This window comes from Melospiza georgiana, chromosome 1, assembly GCF_028018845.1.
Source record: "Melospiza georgiana isolate bMelGeo1 chromosome 1, bMelGeo1.pri, whole genome shotgun sequence".
NCBI classification, from domain to species: domain Eukaryota; kingdom Metazoa; phylum Chordata; class Aves; order Passeriformes; family Passerellidae; genus Melospiza; species Melospiza georgiana.
Window position 1 is genome coordinate 31,180,976 of NC_080430.1, and position 2,680 is coordinate 31,183,655.

General features: G+C 61.8%; 1 protein-coding gene across 1 annotated transcript; it reads right to left on the minus strand.

The window, feature by feature from the left end:
* Positions 1-926: 926 nt before the first annotated feature.
* On the minus strand, positions 927-1,496 carry TWIST1 (twist family bHLH transcription factor 1). The gene has a single exon (XM_058037082.1). The coding sequence runs from the start codon at positions 1,494-1,496 to the stop codon at positions 927-929; it is 570 nt and encodes a 189-aa protein (XP_057893065.1).
* Positions 1,497-2,680: the final 1,184 nt, after the last annotated feature.

A 2,680-nucleotide genomic window follows, 5' to 3' on the forward strand; every position in this document is an offset into this window, starting at 1 on the left:
TTCGTCAAAATTAAAAAAAAAAATAAAATCGAACGATTCAGACTTCTATCAGAATGCAGAGATGTGTGGATTGTACCGACGCCCAGAGGGTAGTCACTGTCCAAAGCCCTTCTCTCTTTCTCTTTCCTTAAGTGCTCCCCACGCCCTGCTTTGAATTTGGATTTTACTCTTCTAATTTCCAAGAAATCCTTGGCACATTTTTTGGTTAGAAAAGATCAAAAAAAAATCGTATCCAACTTCAGAGTCTCTAGATTGTCCATTCTCTCCTTCTGTGGGAACAATGTCATCTGCAAAAACCCAGAAAGGGCGGAAAACTCGTTACTGAAACGAAAGTTACACAGACATCTACCTACACCTCTCTGTCTCTGGAAATCGCGCATCGGGCAGGAATGGAGAAGGGCGAGCTCGCCGTGCGGGCGGCGCGGTGACCGTGTGACACCCCAGCCTGGCGGTGCCTGGTGTCAGGGCCGAGGGAAGGGACAGGGCGGTAGGAAACCCTTATCGGGCAGCGCAACGGGAGGACAAGGATTCACTTCAAAATACGAGCAGCAGCAGCAGCGGCGGCGGCCGCAGGAGCCATCCCAGCAGCCCCGCTGGCTCCGCAGCGTTTGGTGGAAAAGCGATCTCAGGCCGGCCCCATCTGGCTGGGGCACACCCGCCGCGTCCCGCCCGCAGCCCGGCCACGCGTGGGTCCGGGGGCTCGGGCCGCGCAGGAGGAGGGACGGCCGCGCCGGGGGAGGCCCCTCCGGCCGCCCCGCTCGGGCAGCCAGGCCCTGCGGCGGCTGCGGGCCCTCTGCCCCACGGCCACGCGTGCCCGGCTCACGGCGCGGCCTCTGGCCTCCCTCCCCGCTTCCTCCCGCCGGGTTCGGGGTCCCTGCCTTACCTAGGGCTCCTGCCGGGGGGATGCGGGTGGGGGACGCCGCCTGCTAGTGGGATGCGGACATGGACCAGGCGCCCTCCATTCTCCACACCGAGAAGGCGTAGCTGAGCCGCTCGTGGGCCACATAGCTGCAGCTTGCCATCTTGGAGTCCAGCTCGTCGCTCTGTAAGACCTGGTAGAGGAAGTCGATGTACCTGGCCGCCAGCTTGAGGGTCTGGATCTTGCTCAGCTTGTCCGAGGGCAGCGTGGGGATGATCTTCCGCAGGGCGGCGAAGGCTTCGTTCAGCGACTGCGTGCGCTGCCGCTCCCGCACGTTGGCCATGACCCGCTGGGTCTGCAGCTCCTCGTAGGACTGGGGGCTGCCGCCGCCGCTGCTGCTGCCGCCGCCGCCGCCGCCCCCGCCCGCCCCGCACTTCTTGCCCCGCTTGCCTTGGGCCGGGCTGCACGGCTCGTCCGCGGCCCCGACGGCGCCGCCGGCGCTGCGGCGGCTGGAGCGGCGCTTGCGCCCCCCTCTCTTGTTGTTGGGCAGCTGCTGCCGGTCCGGCTCCTCTTCGCTGTTGCTCAAGCTGTCGTCGGCGGGGGAGACTGGAGAGTTTGACTCGTCCTGCTGCATCATCTCTGGGGGGAGACGCGAGAAGCGGGCCGGGAGGGGGGGGAGGGCAGGGAGAAGAGGGGGGCACCTAACCCGCCAGCTCCCCCTTGATCGGCTGCTTCGCTGGCCTGCGAGGAGAAGGAGGAGGGAAGGAAGGAGGGAGGACCTCACTTTGGGGGGAGGGGGGATGGCATCAGGATCCAAGAGCAAAAAAATAAAAAGGCCAACCAAAAAAAAAAATCCCTCCCGATCCCTCCTTGGAGCCCCTTCGAGGTGTCTGGGATTGGGAGAAAGTTGAAGACTTGGAGGTTCTTATAGCTCCTGCTGGCGGAAAGTTTGGGGGCAGCAGTGTCATTGGCCTGACGTGGAGAGGAGGGACTTTTGCTGAGTTTTATAGGAAAGTTTCCGCTTCCCCCCCTCCACGCCCTCCCCCAATTATTTTTTTCAAGCCATTCACAAGTGATCTGCCTTCTCCACACGCACGCACATACATCCTTACCCCAAGCTCTTTCTCCGTTTCCCTCTCCGCGGTTTCTCTCTCAAACTCCTCCGCATAGCGCTCGGCTTTGGGGTGGTGCTGAGGGCCGGGCCGGGAGGTTTTGGGGGTGCCCAGCCCCCGAGCGCTGCTGCGGAGGGCTCAGCGAGCCCCTCAGTGCCCGTGCTGGGGACAACAGCCCCGAGCGGCCGGGGAGAGCCCGCACCTCTCGGGCTTTCCTCGCTGCAGCGGGCGCGGCTGTAGAGAAAAGAAGGAAATGGGAATTACCCGCGGGGCAGCATCCAGGCGCATCCTAATTTTGACCCGCTTTAGCACTTCCCCATCACTGAGCGCCCCGGGATCTGCCTTGCCGAGGGAGTCGCACATTTCTGGGCTGGGGAGGGGTGGTGACACAGCCTCGTCCTGCCAGGCTGGGGGACTGCGCTCGGAGAAAGCCATCTGCAGGGGTGGAAGCAGCCGGGAAACCAAGCATTGGCTTCGTACATGCATAAGCACCAGTCCTTGAGCTCGTCTTAAGAGAAACCCGGGAGGATCCGCGTCTCCAGCCTGGCACACTGGGAGACGGGAAGGTGTACAGACTCTTTTTGCCCGCACTCTCAGTGTGCTGACCATTCACTTCAGTCCGTCCTCCCACGAGGCGCCCGAATCCGGCACTTCCTGGGAAAAGAGATTATTTATTTTAATTTCTCTTCTATGTCTGCAGCCAAAGCTA